The 20,752-nt window shown below is 36.0% G+C and overlaps 1 protein-coding gene across 1 annotated transcript in view; it reads right to left on the bottom strand.

Annotated features, from left to right (window-relative positions):
• The window catches only part of Rsph3 (Radial spoke head protein 3), a 349,537-nt gene that overhangs the window by 47,088 nt on the left and 281,697 nt on the right, over positions 1–20,752 (bottom strand). The window contains exon 4 of the mRNA XM_081760454.1: positions 5,023–5,151. Within this exon, the coding sequence (XP_081616580.1) occupies positions 5,023–5,151 (129 nt within the window). The remainder of the gene's footprint in view (positions 1–5,022; positions 5,152–20,752) is intronic.

The raw sequence follows: 20,752 nt of genomic DNA, 5'->3' as shown, positions 1-20,752 counted from the left end.
AATTGTGGGGCGTTAAACTGAAATATTTCATTACATTTTCAAATTTGGGAAGCATAATTTGCTTTCAGTGTAGGTTATGAACATTCTCCTTCAGCATACGATGTTGCCTTCGGGTAGAAAGGATCTTTGTCCTTGCTTACAATGGCCTCAGACGGAATAGGTTATATTTCGTAGCTCATATCATCCTCGGGAGTAGGTATTAAAGACTATCTCCGTAGCCCATTGCGGCCTCGGGAATAGGTTGTAGGCGAATGATCAGCACTGGTACTGATGATTTCTTGGTCCCATCGTCCGCTTTTATAGCCGTCCTTTTGGAGGATGGATCTCTGAAGGGGTCGTCGGATTTCTTCGTGACTTTCCGTATCCTCTTCGTTTCCTCCTTAAAGTGTAGTTTCCTTCTGTGGTCTGCCACTATTAGTTTATAATCGTAAAAACACGTGTTTAAAGTGAAAACATATAGCTCATAGTACGTGTGAGTATATGGATTTTTGCAATATACTCTGCAATACTACCAGATTAACGGTGTTGACAGGCCAATATAAAGCTGTAGTTTTTTAAATGGCACATATCACAAACATCCAAATTTCGGATCTTTCTACAGCAATAATTACGCTAGCAAAACGGACAATTCAATACACGCCCAAAGTACCTTAGTGCCGAATACTGTGATCATGGTATCATAGTATGAATTTTCTACTCATCTCCCACTGTTCACTTTAAGAAACAGTTCTACTATTGTAGAAGACTCGGCTTAATAGCTGTATCATAGTTAACTAACCCATGAGGTCAAAGGAAAGAAAGACAGGTAACTAATTGCTTTTATGTTCTCATAATGTAAGTTTATTGTGGCTAAACCAAGGTACCCTCTGGTCTGAATTAATTAGTTATAAGTGATTAACTTAGTCAACTACCACGTTCTAATAGGATATTCTGAATACACTTCCCATAACCATGCGCTAGTCAAACTCTTAGTATGGCGCTAATCATAGTCAAGACAATTCTGTATAAGGCTCATGATGTCTTAAATAGTTCCGGAGATATGCAATATATGGATAGAGATTGCTATACTGCTTACGATGACGTATGTATGGGAACTTTTAAAATAATTATTTATATTTTTTGCTTCTAGAACATTGCATCAATCATTTTTAGTAGCACTTGTAATTACAACCTCTCGCAATTGCATAATTTTAAGCCGGGTTACAAACTTTTACCAATGTTTGTCATATCTCCGGAAAGGTTTGCGATATCAAAGTACAGTAAACTATGCTGCTAGGGCTAATGAACAGGCAGCTTTCTCCCGCTTCCGACTGTGATATCAAGAGAAACAGATGGCAACGAAGACCATGGGGTTTCAGTGGTAAAGCAATTTTCTCTGACGCGTGGGGTTCCTGGCTCGACCCTAGCTTCTGCTAAGTGGGAATTGTGGTGGACAAAAAACATGGTGCGTGGGGTCCTCCATTTTCTCCCACTTTGTGTCACTCCTAGATGGCAGTATAATAGATAGCTGTTAGTCTTATCCAAGGGCGCTCATCAGAGGGGCAAGGTGAGGCGCTTGCCCCCTAAGAGGAAATTGTACTTGACAATATCGAAAACCCAATAGAATTTTTACATTCGCTACAGCCAAATTTGATACTATATTTTAAACGTCGCTTGTACTTGCCCCCCCCCCCTTGGAAACCACAATATGGACGCCCTTGGTCTTATTCCATGTACTGTTCACTTCAGTCACTGTAGATTTTTGTGAGAGTTTCTAACTTGTTTCTTTTGCAAGATATATTTAATCTTAACAGGTGGGTACAAAAGACCCTCTTCTTTGGTAGTCTGCGTTACAAAAAACACCTAGGTAGTGCGAAGTTTAAACTAAAAAAACTCTTTGTCAGATCCACACTTCTCTTTTTTTAAACACTATTCGAATCTAATAAGCTGTTACTTTACCAGTCCATTCAACACACACATATACATATATATGAGCTTCTTGTCCTGGTTAAGTGTATCAGAATACCAACTTATTATCCTGATCTCAGGGGACTATCTAGAAGGTTCTCGTGCTAGAACCAATAAGCTCTTTCATCTTCTTAGGAACCCATTGGTAGCTGTTGTCGGTCGCCGGACGAGCACTTTCAGTCCTGCACGCAAGTCTTTAACATCGTAAATCATTCATTGGTGTCCTTTTTTGTCCACATCGTCAAACGTGATTCATTCTATCCGTTTGTGGGCGGCCATCTGCATGCGTTTGACAGAGAATTCGATATCTTTTCCAATTTCTTCGAAATTTCTTTTTTTGTTTATTAATGATATGGAAATCACTCAAGCAGACAACTCGGCAAAGAATATTCGATGGCGTTCTTTGAGCTACTACAATAGAACATTATCTTGTAGATTGATGTCGATAACAGACCAATCAATGTATCTGAAGTTTCTTATTGTCATTTCTTCGTCTCACGAGATTAAATGAATCAGGTTTATATGAAAAGAGAACGAAAGATAGAAAGAGAATGCAATAATAACCTTCTTTTATTCTGCTTGTGTTTTCCAGACCAAAATGGAACAGCTCGACTGACGTATTTATGTCACCAGTGGTCTACGCACGGGGAATTTCGGATTTTAACCCTCTTTCCTTGAGCATGATATTTGTATTTAAAAAAAAAGTATAGAAAAATCCTAAAATGATACGAAATTGGAAGTTACTAACAAACTATTGCGCTTTGTGCTTATACATTCAGAAACACACGTCTCGATTGACTAACTATTCCTTGTATTCAATCCAAATCGTCCTACTCCCCCTCCTCTCCTTGTGTAAAGCAGTTTGTGTAACATAGTATATTCTTTCCATTCAGACAGAAGAAACACGAACCATGTTTACATGCTTTATATCTCTAAAACCGTCTTTTTCATTTGTTTGTTCTGAAAGGACTTTTTACAGCCTGAATAAAAAAATGCCACAAAATGTTCCCATAGGTTCATAAAACGCCTTTATTTGCATTCTTTCCCTTCTTCAAAGACTTCATGCTAGGAAGATGCTCCTTGTGAAGTCTATGGAAATTGTCAATCATGGCAGTAGGTTTTGTCCTTCCAAAAGTATGTAATGTGGGCGCAGAGCTCTAAAAGCTTCTGACAAAAGTGTTATTTAATGATTAATTTGATTTTAATTTCAATTTAATTAATTTTCTTGCTTCTTCCGCTGTGCTTCCTGTTCTTTCTGACAATCGCTCTCACAGTGCGTTGGATCAGTTTCTCTTCCCGTTTCTTCCGTATCTGCGCTTCTTGTTCTTTTTGTTGTGCTTTGAGTTGCTAGTATTTTGTGAATACATTGCCGTATTTACATATTTAAATGGTTAAATCTAGGCACACTGTGATTCTGTTTCTTATTATAATGTTTCGTTTCTACAACGAGTTAGCTAGGTGTAATCGTGTCCACATTTTGGCAAGATTGGAACCTAATTGTAGAGCAATTAATTAGGGGCGTCATTTGGGGAGTGCAGAGGGACAATTGTTCCCCTCTGAGTTTCCAAAACACGGTTTTCTATAAATTGTACACTAATTATACTTATAAAGAAACGATACACTCTTATGTTGGTGGAAGATCTTGTTCCCATCCTCAACAAAACCTGAATTGTCAAATAAATGTCTAAGTAAAAGAAACTACCATTTTGTATTGTTATACTAAGTATGTCAAGAGAATAAAATACAAATTATCCTTTCAGAGTTTCAACTTGAAAAAAAAACTAAACAATGAAGATTTTTGCAACTTTATATTTTTCCGGATTCGAATTAGGTTACAGCTGGAAAACTTGCATAATTAATAGTTAAACGACAGGGTACAACGATGTGACAGGTTACTAAATAATTCATTTTCGTTTCAGAGGAAATCGGCCAAAGTGTTTTCCTGCGCTTTGTGTAAAATTAACCAACAGAAGTGTTCAATATGCTTCGTCTCAAACAACCGCTTTCAGAATATTGAATTTCTTTTCGAAGAAGAAGCTCGACAGTTTACAAAGAAGAATGCACTTTCTCTATTTCGTGTCAATCCTCTTGTAACCCAGTTTCATACGTAACGTGGACAAAACTTTAAATTTATGCAAAATTAAAATGTACGTATATGTTGATTGGGTTATGAATCTCTAACGTTCAAGTTACAGTATGCAACTTCAATCTATGTAAAAGTAAAATGGATGTTGTATGTCGCCTATTCACGACAAATTTATGGATTCACTAAATATAAATACTATATAATACAAACACTAAATATAAATACTCTGCATTATCCGTGTTTTCGTTTTTTTCCCCTTGCTCGTTTAAAAGACTCCTTTGTGGTTGCAAGGTTAACGTACGCACATTTCATGCGTAGGCCCAAGTTCGATTTCGGGTGAGAGTTCATATGCTTCGGATCCTTAACTGAATGTGAAGTTGTTGATCCACGTCTCCTAAAAGGGACATTAAAGTCCAACCAAAGTAATCGCTTCATCTATTAATTAGGGAAAATTGTTATATTTTGAAGATTTTTACTAGGCATATTTCGATTCTTTACACTATAAAGTAGTTTAGGGCTACGTAAATCAAAATATTTGTAAAACTTAAAAAGAAACGACTTCTCACACGTAACTCACTTATTTAAAATGTTACGAACCACAGTGACAGTATAAGACAGTATGAAAGTGTTCCAAAACTTTGCCCTACCGCCCCTGCGCTGTTATGCAACCATAATAACGCCTAAAATATATGGTTGCCTATAAGCACGTTGCTTAGTCATAATTAACCCCGCATCTATTGAGGTGTTTCATTGACTAGCTCCAAATATTACCATTAGATCACAAAGAAATTTATGGAGGATCACCGGAACGTTATACTTTTTCAAACCGAAACAGATCATCAAAATCGGTGTACATATGTCTAAGTTATAGCTACTCGAACATACCCAGAACATATATACATGGGTTACATTAAGAACTTCTTCCTTTCTATGAAGTCAGTTACTATATAACAGTTATGTGCTAATAATATACAGAAAGACAAACTTACGTCTCCGGGGTAAATTTGCGTTTCAACATCCACGCCTGATTTCGCAGGAATGAACAATGGCGTGGCTGGCCTGTCCTGGAATGGATCCGTTTGGCAACACACATCCGCTTCCTCAGGTTTATCGAACAGCTAGAATTGACAAAACAATTATTGCAATAACTTTTTTATATTACATGTCAGTGATATTGCTAGAATTTTTGTTACCTAGACGCTCGACCGTTTTCAGAAATATAGCGTGTAGCTACTCTCACATCTAACATTTATTTAAAAATGTTACAAACAACTGACACAGTATAATGTAATATGAAAGTGTTCCAAAACTTTGCAATACAACCCCTGTGCTGTTGTGCAACCATACATGACATCCATGATTTAAAGTGAATATACCCTGAACTGTGAAAAGAAATCTACTACGCATACGTCGTATACCCACCATTATATACCTGTTAGAGGTGTGTTATACTACATTATTTAAAACAAATCTTACATGCAATTCTTAATTAGCTTCTCTCAATTTTTTGTTATTGAATTATTATAGTGAAAATAATAAATTTAGAACGATTAAGGAATTGCACGAGAAAGACATTCCAGTTTTCATAGCCATATACACAGTGCAAGAATAAAGTCCCCGAACCGATTTCACATAGTTAAAAGTATTACCTTCAGGAAGGTTATGTCTCATCCTATCTAGATGTATAGAACTTTGATCGTTGCTATAGTGATTGGACGTTATTGGAGAAGTTCTTGTTCATTTTGGACGTCTTTCAGTTCTCTCATTATGGCCGTGTTGATGATATCCACATTCTCAAACCTAAAGCCATTAAAGTGGACTTTCAACTTCGAGAACAATTAAATAGTCCGCTGGGGTTAAATCTGGCTAGTACTATGGATGGTAACTTGCAAAAATGACTTGTTTGCTTGGGCCCTGCCTGACTATGTTGTAGTTATGTGAGAAGACATTGTATAGAGATGATCCCAATTACCGGAGCTTATTAATTGTGGCCTGATACGGGTCATTCGTTATAGGAATCGATGGACGCTGCAATTGATCGTCTGGCCTGCTGGAACAAACTCATGGCCAATGATATCCTCGGCATGAAAAAGGCTAACAGTCTCACAGCGTACACCACGAGGAGTTTGATTTGTCAACACTGTATACAATGTGAAAAACGAAGTCTGATTTTTTTTTAACGAGTCCATATTTCCTCTGACCCTCCATCCCCCACTCAAAAAATTTAGTTTTGCCCCGGCAACTGATTTTTATTATATAGATTTCTACCACTTCCGGTTTTAGTAGAGAATGGATATGTTTTATATTCTTTGGCAGAATAAGAGCTAGAATAATTGAATGTACTACTCGTTACCACATGCCATTTCAGTGGCAATGGAGCCTTGGTCAGTAGCGCATCGCGTTTTTTCTACAACGCTTTCATTGAAACGTTGGGGTGTTCTGTAGTGCTCACATAGCGATACTTTCGAAAGCACTTTAATGTTGGTCGTCATGGTGCCGTTTCAGGACGAGATACATTATGACGTGGATGAATAAGTTACAAACAACAGAATCTGTAAGACCAGGAACTGCACGGGGAGGTGATCGAACTGTACGAACCCCAGGAAACGTTGAAAGGGTGCGATAAGCGGTGGAAGCCAGTCTTCGTCATTCGACGGTGAGTTACGCGTACGCTCTCGGAATGTCAGAGAAGTCAGTTTGGAGATTCTTACACTTAGACCTCCGTTGCGATGCCCATAAGTCAGTAGTTGTTCAGGAACTGCGTCAAAACGACTTCATCAGACGACATAGGTTTGCTGAAAAGGTGTTGGAATTGATGACAGACAACATCGTTTTCATCATGAGTGACGATGTCCACTTCCATTTATCGGGAATGCTAAACAAACAGAATTACAGAATTTCTTTGAGTTTTACGTCCCATTGTTATGCCGGTTAGGCTAAAGGAGACGGTGATGATGAGAAATAAATGAAAAGGTGGAATGAAAAAAGTGGGAGGAAACGGGGAACCCCGAGGAAACCCACGCACACGGTGTGAGAACTTTAAGTGTTCTTAGAATGTTTAGAAGATGTATGGACAATTTCATCAGTCGTTTACAAGAATGCCTTGACTAAAATGAACGTCACCTAACTAAACTGACTTTTCCTTTTTGTGTTTCAATACATCATCATCATCATCATAGGTATTCTGGCATTACTGGCTGCTCAGTTGCTACAGCTGAGAAGCTTCCATGTTCTTCAGCTAACCTTTTCGTCCTCACGTACGATTTTTCTGTTTTGATATCGTCCATTAATTATAGTCTCCTACGCCCCCTCCCTCTCTTTCCTGCCACTATATCCTCTAGCACGTCTCTCATGATACAATTCCTTCTTAATAAATGTCTCAACCAGTTTCTCTTCCTCTTCTTAATAATATCTAAAAGTGTTCTCTCTCTTCCACCATTTCTAATACTCTTTCATTCGTTTTAAGCTTGAACCAACTAATTCTCTTCACTGTTTTCCACATCCACGCTTCGAACGCTTCCAGTCGGTTTTCATAATTTTATTGTAATGTTCATGTTTCTGGCCCATACAGTACAATACTCCACACAAAGCATTTTATCAGTCTTTTTTCAAGGTCCCACAAAATAGTCTTTTCTTCCTCCTAAAGGCTTCTTTCGCCATGATGATGAATACGTAATCTCAAATACCAATGTACAATTGTTCGGTAATAACAATAAATTTTAAATTCTTTCAAAAATAAGTGTAAGAGACTTTTCAAAAATACCACATTTCCTTGCCGGACCCTGTATAATTTAAATGAGGCATCCGAATTACCGAATGCTCTTTCGCAACCGAATCGATGAGGAATCTTTTTTTATCCTTCCAATTTTGATTCTGGCTTTCACAGGCAACTTTCCTTACATCAGTGCGTGATCTCTTTTTATATCCAAGATTTTCCGCTTGCCCTTTTGTTTGCCACAGTAAATTTACATTTCTATTTTTACTTTCCACTTTTTCTCTTCTTTGTTTGTTCAGAGCATACAGTATTTGTTTCGAAAAACAAGCTAAGGAGGAAAGTGTGTAATGTCACTCAAAGATAATTGCACCAAATTTGCTGTAGGAGTAGGTAATGGGAATAGAAAAGAACGCGTGGAAGCATTCGTTTCGCAAGCGTTCAAAATCAGAAATACTGGGCCCTACAAGTCTAGAGAAGTATTGCCTGTCAATCAGGTGTTAATGGGACGGAGCCTTTGCTTGCTGTTGCGGCCAATGCAGAAGAAGTTAAATAATGTAGAATGAGAAGACAAGACATGAACTGAACAGAAAATGCGCCAATGTCCACCCTCAGTCTCACCAGGTGAATGCCGTAATACTAAATCCATCAACTGCCTATGCCATTACTCCTTATCTCTTTTCCATTTTATAAGCATCACTAGTTTGCCTAATGAAATGATATCAACATAATAAAGAAAATATATACACAGAAATAAATCGATGTCGAGGACGAAGCTCGAATCTGCGACTTGTACACTCATGTCCAAAATAATTGTCGCATATCTATAACTGACTTCTCGTAAGAATATAATTTCATAATGATTTTGTAGAATACTTTTAATACTGATACTATGTGTATAATCGGAAAATGTATATTTGTGGTAAATTTCATAGTAAAAGAATTATAAATACGAAAATTAGAATGAGTAAAACAAAATGCTGCTAAATGGAATAGAAAGATTTATTTTCGTTCTATTGTCCCTATTTACTGCTCTTTTGACATGAAATTTGCCACATACATGTCTTTGCCGATTATACACATACTAACATTATAAGAAATACCGGGCGAATTCGTTATCAAATTATATTCCTACAAAATTATATTTGTAGACATGCGACAATAATTTTGGACATCAGTGTACTTTCTGAACTAGACAATGGAACATTGAGGCTTACTTAACTATCAAGGTGTTAATTGATTTGTGGTAAGCAGGCATAAACAGATCTGGAAGAGCAGACTTGTGCACAGTTTGTGATGTCAGACTTTCAACTCGTCCCGTGGAACTACTGCTTATAAACAAAACAGTTCAGATAACAGTATTGGTGTTTAGGTAGATAGGTGTGTGCATGGTCTGAACATGCGACAATGGGTTACACCAATTGCTATAGGAGATAAAGTTGGGAACGTAGAGCTTTGGGACGTCGACGACAGTCAGTCAATCGTACATACTTATGCCGTACCCGTGTGTGAAACACTGTAAGGCTCTGTGTCCAAATGGGCAGTTGTAAGTATAAGTGATATCAAGGGAAAATAGAGTAGTTGAGACAGGCTAAATTTTCCGAACAATTAGAAGAAATTACTAAAGTGATGAGTTTTGGCATGTATATTGAGTAACATTAAGAAAGTACTTTTTTTTTTTTTTTTTTTTTTTTTTTGCTCAGATCGCGCCTTTCAGTTTCGGCACCTGAAAGTTTAACCGAAACAGGGCTATCATCATTGCAATCTTCTTTGCTTTATTATATTTTCATCATTCATTTGTTTTTCTATTTGGACAAGGGTGGACAGGGACGAGGGATAGGAAAAATGGTCGAAACCACAACACTAAGAAACAACAAAAGATAAATTTAGACAAAATCAACAAAGAAAAAAAAGAATTTTTTAAAATATAAACTCCTAACTACCTAATATTTGTTTATCTTCTAATTTTCCTATTCTATTCTATTCTCGACTCAAGTTTAGTTTACTCTAGTCTTCAATTGTTTCATCCTCGTTCCTTTTATCATACTTAGCCTTTCTCGTATGTTTATCATCATCTTCATAGGTCTAGGTTTCACCTGTATGATAGGCTTTCCACCTAGTTTTTATGATCATCTTCCTCATTGAGTCAGGTTTCTCCTGTATGATTAGCTTTAGAGCTCTAGTAAGTTGTCATTCTCCTGTACGACAACTTACAGTACAGATTAAGAAAGTACTGTAAGTTGTCAAAATAATAATAATTTCCAAGCTGGGGAACTAACATGGCGGCCTAAATGGCCAATTTTATATTTCAAATATATGGCCAGCTCTAAAACCTGGAGCTACACGGTTAAAAATTCAGTGGTCATTTTATATGGTGGATTCATTGGCAACCAGAAACGCCAATGATTTACCGTATTTTTAAGAAAAGTCCGTAATATTTGACAGTCCGTAATATTAACTACTTTTTAAATGACTGTTGTATTTAGTTTGTAATAAACAAAATAGTTTTAACATACAGTAATTAAAATTAAATACTAATGTTATTTAAAAAGTAGTTTACAAGATACCAAAACAACATGATACGTAATCAAATGCAGTTAAGTTCGTTCCTCTAATCGCTGCCTTAACTTAGATTTTTGGGGAATTGTTATTCAGGCAACACTGTAATTTCTATGGACGGCAACACTGAAAATCCTTCAGGTTCATATTTTCTGTTGTTGAATAACATTATCTATGAATGTGGTAGGTTGCATTTCATTATATCCTTTCGTTTACGAAAAACAAGAAAAAGAATAATTATAAGTTTTGTATTATTTTAGTGTGTCAGGCTAACCTTAGTGTAACGTATAGACTGTACGTTAAACACGTATAAGCAAACAATTTACCTAAGATGTTACCAAAGTCAGTCCTTGTACGGAAAGATTTTTAGAAGACATTCCAATATGTTTTACGCCACCTAGCAAAGACACATGTTACACATATGACAGGTTAAAAATACAGGTAAGTAAAGCTGAATCTGCAAAGAATCTTAAAGAATGTGACGAATTGCATCAGTAACAAAAACTTCGTCTCAGAAAGGTAGATTTAGCCCGCAGTGATCTGCAATCCGATGATGATCTTACAAGGGAACCTTCCGAAAATGATAGTTGCAGTGAAAGATGTGACCTATGCCAATTGAAAGAGCTGTAACAGAGATGAGCATTCCCAAAATATTAGCTGCCCATAGCAATAGGTTCAAGAAATATAAGGAGTGGAATTTCGGGAAACAGCAAGGTTGGACAAGGGGGGAAAAGGGCAAATTCCGCAAAAAAAAAAAAAAAAAAAAAAAGGCACGGCAAAATATAATTCTGACAAGTGATGTATAGAAAGAGACTTGCCACAATAGGGAACAAATGAAGGCCACCAGTGGGGTTAACAGTGTTGCCAACTGCAATGAAAAGTACATGTTTTGCAAAGAGCACTATATGAAGTGAGTGCAATATTCAGTGTCAACCTGTCATGCAGAACATAAGATATCACATGTATAATCAGTGGTACAATCTAACAAAAGAAATAGAAAAACAGAAGTACGAAAAATACCAAAAAGACGAGTTAGCCATAATGCGCCACATTTTAACACGAGCTATACATATTAGTATGAACAAAACAAGAAAGCACCAACTATGGAGGAAACCTACGTACCTAGAATCGAAAAGAAAAACGAGTTCTAAAGTTGGCAACACTGGCCAAGAAAATCCATACAATTCTAATATAGTTAGGCCACTCGCTTCACAAAAAGAAAATTCCGGCAACAGGCATTAGCCTTCGCATCATTTGTGCATGCTCGTCAACATTGTACGTGCCATTGTTCGATGAGACAATGGTCCAAACAGAAGATACATTTGCAGTGAGCACAGCGGAATACTGCCAATCCGTCTCACATGGTACAATGATCGCCTGTGAATGTCTCGAAACAGTATTCTAGAGGTGTCGGAATCTTTGGTGGTCTTTCTATCACATATCCACACCTGTAGAAAGCATACATAATCAAAGGCTTGAATAAACATGCCGTAAACTGGTAATTGGTTAAGGATTGAAGTTTCAGAGAATTCTCGCGGGACCAAATGTTAAAGTGAGTATCTGATAACACAAGCTCTGTAACGTAGCACACAAAGTCCTTGTATGGCCTAAAAAATAGACATCAAGTGGTTGTATCAGACCCTTATAACCAGGAGGGATCAGCTCAACTCTGAAATTCACTCCGGATGGTACATGCTCGTAGAGCAAGTTGGTGTCTTTGTTCGCTGTCCAAGAATCAACAAGTAGCACAACATCAGTTAGGTTTCTTTCTGCAAACTTGGCCAAAACACGTTGGCATAAAACACGCTTAAATCACTCTTCCGTATGATTGCGGTTGTATTTGGGAAGGTCTTAATATTCGGAAGAGTTGACAAAAAGTCAAAATGGCCGCCAAAAATATTTGTTCGGTGACAAGAACAACGTGCATTTTTGGCGGCTATTTGGAAACCCGTGCTTCATATAGCAAATGTTTCTTATAGGCGGTGTTGCATATATCCAAAGAAATATCATCCGCCCCATGTTCCCATCTGAAATGTTGCGTTTGACCCCTCGAGCCTTATGATGGGGGCCCTGGGGGACTTACTTCTTACAAACTTTTCTTGACCCTCGATATGAGTACATTCCTGTGCAATTGGATATGCAACATCTCTTTTCGCTTCGCAGCAATTTGAGATCACAATGTTCGATGCCATGTTAAGACACAACATATATTTGTGGCGGCCATTTGGAAAACCATGCTTCATATAGCAAATGTTTCCTATAGGTATTGTTGCACATTCCATGATCTATCGAAAGAGATACCACTCGGTCCCTGTTGCCATTTGAAAGTTTGAAGTTGGCTCCTGGGGCCCTATGATGGGGATCCTGCGGGCACTTGCTTCTTACAGACTTTTATCACCCCCTCACATTGGTACATTCCTGCACAACTGGATCCGTCTCATTTTTGCTCGTTTCTCAAATCTTTCAGGTCACAAAGTTTGGTGGGACACCCTGTATATTCCCAAATATTACCCAACCATGACATAATGTTCACTACTTCTATTATCGGTTGTTGGCTAAACCCAACCATTTCATGTTCCCCGACTTGACATTGCCTCAATCACTCCAGCATTGATGTATTCCGAGTGATGCCTCTTCCGGAATTTTCTTTTTGTGAAGCGAGTGGCCTAACTATATTAGAATTGTCTGGATTTCCATGACCAGTGTTGCCAACTTTGGAACTCGTTTCTCTTTTCGACTCTAGGTACGTCGATTTCCTGCATAGTTGGTGCTTTCTTGTTTTGTTCATTCTAATATGTACAGCTTGTGATCAAATGTGGCGCATTATGGCCAACTCCCTCTTTTCCGTACTTCTGTTTTTTTAATTTTCTTTTGTTAGATTATACCACTAATTATACACGTCATATCTTATGTTTTACATGACAGGTTGACACTGAATATTGCACTCACGTCATGTAGTGCTCTTTGCAAAAAATGTACTTTTCATTGCAGTTGGCAACACTGTTAACCCCACTGGTGGCCTTCATTTGTTCCCTATTGTGGCAAGTCACTTTCTATACATCACTTGTCAACATTGTATTTTGCCGTGCCCCCCTTTTTTTGCGGAATTTGCACTTTTCCCCCTTTGTCCAACCTTGCTGTTTCCCGAACTTCCACCCCTTATATTTCCTGAACCTACTGCTATGGGCAGCTATTTTTTTGGGCACGCTCATATCTGTTACAGCTCTTTCAATTGGCATAGGTCACATCTTTCACTGCAACTATCATTTTCGGAAGGTTCCCTTGTTAGTAAAACCGAAAATGGACCTCTTGTGATTTTCTTTTATCTTCAGAAAGTCATGCAATTATTTAGATTAACAACTGGTATCGTTGTTTATAAACGATAACTTTCACCGTATAGTTTTGGGGCTCGTGATTTTGCTTCACAAACTGGTACGATGCATGTCTGGGATGTCTCTTACTAGCATCAAAAGGTACACAAGAGGTAGCATCATGTGTGTTAAAATACTTACAAGCACATGACACGAAACAGAAGATTGTGGATTGATCGGAGTCATGTGATAGCCAACATCGCAATATCAAAATGGCTGTACTGTGGCTGTATGTTGTAGAAAATTCTACGCTACAGATCAAAGAGATGTGTTACAAGTTTGCGGAAATAGGACAGTCTTATTTTCTCAATGGCAGTGATTTTGCTAACATAGAACAAAAATCGAAATATCACTCTGAAGTCTTCCATCGCAGTCAATGGTATAAAATAATTTCGAATGCAAGAATAAAGAAAAAACAAACTTGAAAGAATGGAAAGCGAAGAGTTCAAAAGTACAGTCCTACTTGCAGCACACATGATGAACAGAAAAAGCAACAAAATTGGAGAATGGCTTCGTATGAAATTCGAAATGTAGGTAGAATACAAATTAACTTCATAACTAAAAATAGCGAATAAATCCATCCTCCACATTGAGTTGAAGTACACATGTATTAATGTGGAAACATCTATGTCTGTAAAGAGCATATCCGGTTTCAATGATGTGAATAGACTTTGGGAGAGATGGCTGAGATTCAGCTCTAATGTAAAAGAGACTACATATATTCTATACTCCTAAAGCAAATTGTCCAAAAATGGATGGAGCATAGTCAGAAAGCATGAAACATTAACATTAATGTCAATGGAAAGTCAATGAAAAGCAAATAATTCCTTCAACTTATCTCAAAAACCAAAAGAGGGAGATGGCTGAAAATTAGACTAAATATAGAACAGACTATGCAGATTCTACATTCAAAAAAGAAATTGTCCTAAAGTGGATGCAACATAGTCAAAAAAATCATGTAACATGGAAGAGTCAAGTCAATGAAAAATCAGTGAAAAAATGAAGTCGTCCACATGTCTCAAAAACTGTAATAAGGAGATGGCTAATAGAAAGCTTATTGCAAAGACATAGTGAAGAGTTTAGACACGATGTATAGCACTTAGGGTAAATATGGATAGAACTTGTCAAAAGTATAGTTGTTTGAGAATCAATAATAATGATAAAGTATATGTATCTTCTTCGAATTACTCAGGGTGCCTCACAAGGAGGTTACGTACTTGAAATATCCCACATCTTGATTTGAAATCTCCAGACTCGATTTAGCAGGCAACGTGACTTTTGACCTGATCATGTGACACAGTCTGGTGCTTATGACAAACCGGATAGGTCCTTAAGACTGAGAGTACGACCAACAAATTTTGGAAACCTTGCACTACATGTCCTGTATTCCCAAGGTAGAAGATTGACTACTGAGAACTTTAAAGATTTTCAAAACCTACTGCAATCTGTTCCACCCATCTACCACACATTATAACAATCTACAAGTAAATGACGCCTGAATATAGTGATACAGAGTCGCAAGACAACCTTGAATGACGATCATGGGATTTTGCTTCATTAATGAAAAACAAATATTAAAATATTTTGCAAAACAAACCGAAGGCACTTCATTTTATTTTTTCTGTTACTACACATGATTATTTTTTAAAAGTCTTTTGTAGCTTGTACAAAATACAATACTGTAAGTGTATGTATGGCATACCAAATGCAGAAATCTTATGCCATGGTGAACTGTCACGAATCGTATTACTATTATTGTATTTTCCACTCTATTCTGTTGCTGTACACTTTATATTTATTGGAATTAAAGAGTTCAATATTTGTAAAATAACATAGAAACAAAGTTACACTTCCAAGTATTGCGTATATTTTTTTTAACAGAAGTAAAACTTTAAGTTTCGATTTTTCGAAAATTGGCTTTTGCCTGTCGGTTTACTTTTGGAAATGGTACAACGAGCCTATTCCATGGTTCAATAGTTAAATTGAAGGGATAATATTTGATATAACAAAGTATTACGAAAAATGTATAATTTCTATGGATTTAATATTATACAATTTACTGAAATGGGCCCAATCACACTTTCATGTTTCTTAAGAGGTTTTCTTTTTAAAGGGCAAGGTTGTGTGTGTTAAACTTTAGTACTTCATTTATATGTTCATGTTTGTATCATGTGGAGAAAGTAAATTTTAATTTGAAAGAAAGTGAGCACCGTATTGGGTTGAAGTGGAACTTCGAACCTTGCTAATACCCAACAAGTAAACGAAACTTGACACTGAATATTTCCACTGTTGATTTGTAACCATATTATTAATGAAATATATATTCCACACAAACAAAATAATGTGTAAGTAACTATAATTCTATTAGTAAAGGAGAATAAAGTAATACATAAGATTGTTCACTGAACTTGTATTTCAATTTTATTTTTTTAAATAATAATATATCGTGGATAGAGGTGCAACCATGGGAAGGTCCAGCGGGTCCGCATCCCCCACCAAAACTTTCTAACTCAACATACATTTGTAAACCTTCCCAATAAAATTATACTTGCTTAACAGGGAAATGATTGATGTAGCATGAAAATTTGATCTTAAACACTTCATCTGTACTCTTTCTCTTAGAAAACAACTATTTGTATATTTTTTTCTGAAAATATAGGTGGTAGTGTTTTACAATTATTTATTGTTTTTTCGGGTACAAAATAATAGCCGTTCAGTCCTACATAGACGTAATGGCTTGTAGTATTGGACCCCCCTTAAAGTTTAGACCCCCCTGAACAAAAATTTCTGGGCGCGCTCCTGACCGTGGATAATATTAAAATAAAATATAATGAGTACTGTTTATAAAATGTAAAATTAAAATTAAACATAACAGAGAGTGTGAGAAAAATATCAATGAAAATAGTGCACAAAATATATAAATAAAAATAAATAGAACAAAATTGATCAATTTAGGAAATAGAATATAATAGAAAATTCGAAAATTAAAAATAATATATAATATTAGAATAAAATATAAAAACTGATGTTAGATAAATAGAACATAATACTATTAAAGTATAATATAATTGATAATTTTAAAATACGAAAATTAGAACCTAGTGATACCTTACAACTGTACAGAACCGGCCCCAGGCAATTTGCCGCCCCATGCAACGGCATTATTTGCCGCCCTCTTTTCTTCAGAAAAAAAATCTTAAAAGCCGCGATTTTACTACGGGACAGGTAGTTCAAGGTATGCTACCCCATCATAAACTGCGAAGTGTAGAAAAAATGCATTCGCGCTCAGAAAGACCAAAACACTACAAATACAATCCCGTTCTTATTTGTTATTTTTTTAAAAAATAATAATCTATTGTGTTAGTGAAAGATAAAGCAAATACACCTACAGGAGAAAGATGGTAAATCCTTTTTATAGAATTCAATATCGAGCTTCAATCTCAATATATCAGTTTGCAATTTCAGTCCAACTAGCTCTTTTATATTTATTTCTTGATTTTCCTTCTACATCTGTTAGAATACTAAAAAATAAAAACTTGTTTCTACTTTCAATGATAAGGAACTTGTTTGTGACAAAGACAAGACTAGATTGCATATCAAGATTGTGATAACTAACTAAATGGAACAGGTGTTCGGTACTGTTTGAGAATTGAGTTCTTGTATTTGACAACAATCAAGCAATTCATGCTGGGATTTATTTGACCGTTAGCTTTAGTACTATCGATGTAACCTTAAATTAATACGACCTAAACATAATTTATGAATGTAGTATTCAAATAGGTCAGCTTAGCAAATTTAACTACCATCATCATGGAATTTGTTACCAATAAGAAATATTTATTTTAAACAATATAGTTATGACAGATTTTTCCGCACTGTGCAAATGCATGTGTTACACATATGGTATAGCCGGCCCTGGAACTGTAGTTAGTACTAGTTGTAAAAATCCTGCTATACGTAGTGTCTAATTTTTAAAATCTTTTCCATTGTTGACCAATACATTCTTAAGTTAATTGTGATATTCTATGATGTAATGACGTATTCCTAATGAGACACCATTTGAAAAAGAATGGTAATTATAGAATTTATAAAATAATCTAACATTGCCTTAAATTTCTAATATTATTTCTTATTTTTTTAAATTTTAAATATACACTTTAAATTCAGCCAACTACCTTTAGAATATGTGTATCTAATGGTGTGACTCTTCTAAGAGAAGTGCAGAAAGTACACAATTTCGTGAACTATACGCTATATTTGCTGATGACCCCTGTACAAATAAAATGTAGTGTAAAGAAAGATGCAATACTTGAACTAATTGAGGACCAAAGAAATTACATGCTTACCTAATCTGTTCTGTATGAACGCATGAATCCAATACACGCTATACATTTTGGGTTAATTAAGAAGAATGCTAACGATTTTTTTTTCTATGAGGCTCACTGTCTTATCTTTGTTGCGATGGCTGGTCTTTCACACCCACAGTTGACTCGCAAGACACCAGCACTGAGGAAGAAGCATAACGTCTTCTCTTCCAATGGTGATTATTAAAAATTGTATTCAGGCCACTGGCCAACCTCACGATTTATAATCCTAATTTGAAATTCTAAATATGCGCATCATAAAAATATCGTTGCTCCATTTTCTGGAAGTCTTTGGGTTGTTTCTTCTTCTGTAGCAAGGCGAAAAGTAGGATATTGACGGGATTTTCTCGCTTTCCTTCGAAGAATTTATTCCTTTGTTCGATCACGCACAAGGAGACGATACATCATTGCAGATGTTGGAGCGAGGAGTTTCCTTGAAACAAATTCTCTTGACACGTTATCTACTGCAGAAGAATTACTCATCCAACTCACTAACTTTCTACCGCATAAGTGATTAAACGACGGTTGCAACATGAAAATAGGATTAAATTATATTCTTATATGTAGGTGCTCATGTTAAAACATGGATGGTTTCCTTAATCGTCTTTTCAAAATGGAGTGTTACGAATTTCAGAGCACTGAAGATAAATGATGAAGGACGCGTCCTTTTTTTTTTTACTCTGGTTCATTTACAAGTTAAAACAGGCGCATGCTCAAGGGTTCATCCTTGAAGCAGTCTTTTCCTATTGTTTATATAAGATACTAGAATGTTTTTTTTTTTACCTTCTAGTCGGTCTTATATTATGTTTGATTGTCCCTTCGCAATGTATGGCTCTAAGAAATTTGTATATTTCATAACGATAATAAATGCAAATGCGAGAAAGTATCCCACGAAGTAGTAATATAAAATGGATATTTTAAAGCTATTTTAGGTATTATTCAAATTATCCATTGTTACATATTAAAACTGGTTGACTGCCAAGGTGATTTGAGGGTACTGGTCCCAGGAGGCCACAAATTTCTTCTTACCTTTGTCTCAATTATAGATAGTCATGTCACACTTTTGTCGCGATATTTTGCTTCTCCCGAAAATGTACTAATGGGAGCCGAGCACCATATGTGATGCTCATGGTCTCACAGTAATTTGTGATAATAAGCATTATATATGATGCTCAAGAACCTGAATAGGTTAGTAATTTGTGAAATCAAGCATGAGCATCATATATGGTGCTCATGGCCCCACAGAAAAATGATATTCATGGCAATCAACCTGTTAACAGAACAATTAGTTCTTTTTCAAAATTATTTTAATTCATTGCTCGTTATCTCTCTCTCTCCCTCTTTTGTGTCCTGTACACAGAGAAAGAAGCATGTATGTGGCGTACGTAAAAACATAGGTTACATACGTAAATCCTGTAGTTTTTGGACTTAACGAATGATCATACGTAACATACTAACTTTACAGGGAATCGTATGTTTTATAATACTTTTCGTATAAGTGTTCCGAATAAGCATACTTTCCGTACAAAAGAAAGATTTGTATATAGGCGGTCAGGATCTTGTATACAGATGGACGTATATAACATATAGCTGACGTATGTAACATACATATACGTATGTAATATACGGAAGACATCCTGGAGCAGCATGATGTAACATATAACTAGGAAAAGAGCAGTACGTACATAGCATATGGATAACACATACTCCGTACAGATTTCTGTAGTAAACATATTATTTCCGTATATTTGTACAATAGACGACTGTTCGGATAACGGATCTTTCTCAGTGTAGGCTAATGGAGATGGATTATTAATGACGGTAAATGATTTATGAAATGAATTTATGAAATGAGAATGTGGAAGGAAACAGGAGAACGCCAAGCAAATACACGAACATGAAGTATATAAGACAGAAGATAACTGACTACGAGGTTCTTACGTTCAGTATATAAGGTAGACAATAATTTGCTACAGAGGTCTTAGAAGGTAGTTTGCTACAGAACTTTATTTTTAGAATGTAGGATAGAAGATATCTTCCTACCAATTTCTTCTGAATATGCGACAGGAAACAGTCTGCTAAATACTTTTCTGAATATAAGACAGGAAACAGTCTGCTAAATACTTCGTACTTTCAGAGATGGGAGATAATTTGCTACAAAGTTCCTACTTCCAGGGACAGGAGATAATTTGCTACGAAGTTCCTACTTTTCGAGATAGGAGATAATTTACTCGTACAAAGTTCTTACTTTCAGAATACGAGACGGGAGGTACGTAATATGCTATAAAGTTCCTACTTTCATAATTTAAGACACAATACAAATTGCCAAAACATCTTACTTTCAGAATATAAGACAGGAGACAACTTGCTAAAATCGTCTTACTTTTAGAATATAAGACAGAATATAATATGCTACAAACATTACCTTTAGGAAATAAGACAGGAGAAACTGGCTAAGATGTTCTTACTTTCAGAATAACTTGTAAGACAGAAGACAATGTGCTACACTTTTTACTTTCAGATAATAAGACAGGAGCTAAGTGGCTAAGAAGTTCTTACTTTCAGAATATAAGGTAGGAGGTAATTTGCTATAATGTTCTTGCTTTCAGAATATAAGACACGAGATAAGCGACTAAAAAAAATATTACTCTCAGAATATAAGACAGAAGATAATATGCTATAAACTTACTACTTTTAGAAAATACAACAGGAA

This window comes from Thermobia domestica, chromosome 5 (genome assembly GCF_964235325.1).
Source record: "Thermobia domestica chromosome 5, izTheDome1.hap1.1, whole genome shotgun sequence".
NCBI lineage: Eukaryota > Metazoa > Arthropoda > Insecta > Zygentoma > Lepismatidae > Thermobia > Thermobia domestica.
Note: the sequence above shows the minus strand (reverse complement) of the source record. Positions and strands in the feature narration are given on the sequence as shown.